This window comes from Egretta garzetta, unplaced genomic scaffold, assembly GCF_000687185.1.
Source record: "Egretta garzetta isolate BGI_Z169 unplaced genomic scaffold, ASM68718v1 scaffold720, whole genome shotgun sequence".
Taxonomy (NCBI): Eukaryota; Metazoa; Chordata; class Aves; order Pelecaniformes; family Ardeidae; genus Egretta; species Egretta garzetta.
The window spans coordinates 89914-90645 of NW_009258283.1; the positions used below are offsets into that span (position 1 = coordinate 89914).

Sequence of the window (732 nt, forward strand, 5' to 3'; positions counted from 1 at the left end):
CCCCCCCGGTGTGCCCCCCCCCCCGGTGACATTCAAGAAGATGTACCAGCAGAAGCAAAAGGAGCTGCTCAAGCAGTTCGAGAAGCAGGAGAAGAAGCTTCGCGACCTCAAAGCCGGCGGCAAATCCACCAAGCAGGCGGTGAGCGTGGGGAGATCCCTTTGGGATCCGCTCCCTGGGGATCCACCACCCCTCCCCGGGATCACTGCCTGCCCCTGGCACTACTCATGTGTCCCCCCACATCCTGAGGACACCCATCGCTCCCAGAATCTCTCCCCCTCTCTGTGGGCTGCCTCCCCCCAAGGGGAGATCCCTTTGGGATCCACTCCCTGGGGATCCACTCCCCCTCCCTGGAATCATTGCCTGCTCCTGGCACCCCTCTTGTGTCCCCCCACGTCTTGAGGATGCCCATCCCTCCCAGAATCTCCTTCCCTCTCTGTGGGCTGCTTCCCCCCAAGGGGAGATCCCTTTGGGATCTGCTCCCTGGGGGATCTGCCCCCCCCTCCCTTGGATCACCGCCTGCCCCTGGTGCCTCTCCACTCTCCTCTGTCTCCCCGCTGTTCCAGGGACCCCCATCCCTCATGTGATCCCCCCTCTCTCCAGGGGCTGCCTCGCCCCAAGGGAAGATCCCTTTGGGATCCACTCCCTGGGGATCCACCACCCCACCCCGGTATCTCTGCCTGCCCCTGGCGCCCCTCTTGTGTCCCCCCATGTCCTGAGGACCCCCATCCCTC

General features: G+C 64.5%; 1 protein-coding gene across 1 annotated transcript in view; it reads left to right on the forward strand.

The window, feature by feature from the left end:
- The window catches only part of LOC118452042 (ATP-binding cassette sub-family F member 1-like), a 1197-nt gene extending 612 nt beyond the window's left edge, over positions 1-585 (forward strand). Inside the window, exons 3-4 of the mRNA XM_035892078.1 lie at positions 27-139; positions 565-585. Of these exons, the coding sequence (XP_035747971.1) occupies positions 27-139; positions 565-585 (134 nt within the window). The remainder of the gene's footprint in view (positions 1-26; positions 140-564) is intronic.
- Positions 586-732: the final 147 nt, after the last annotated feature.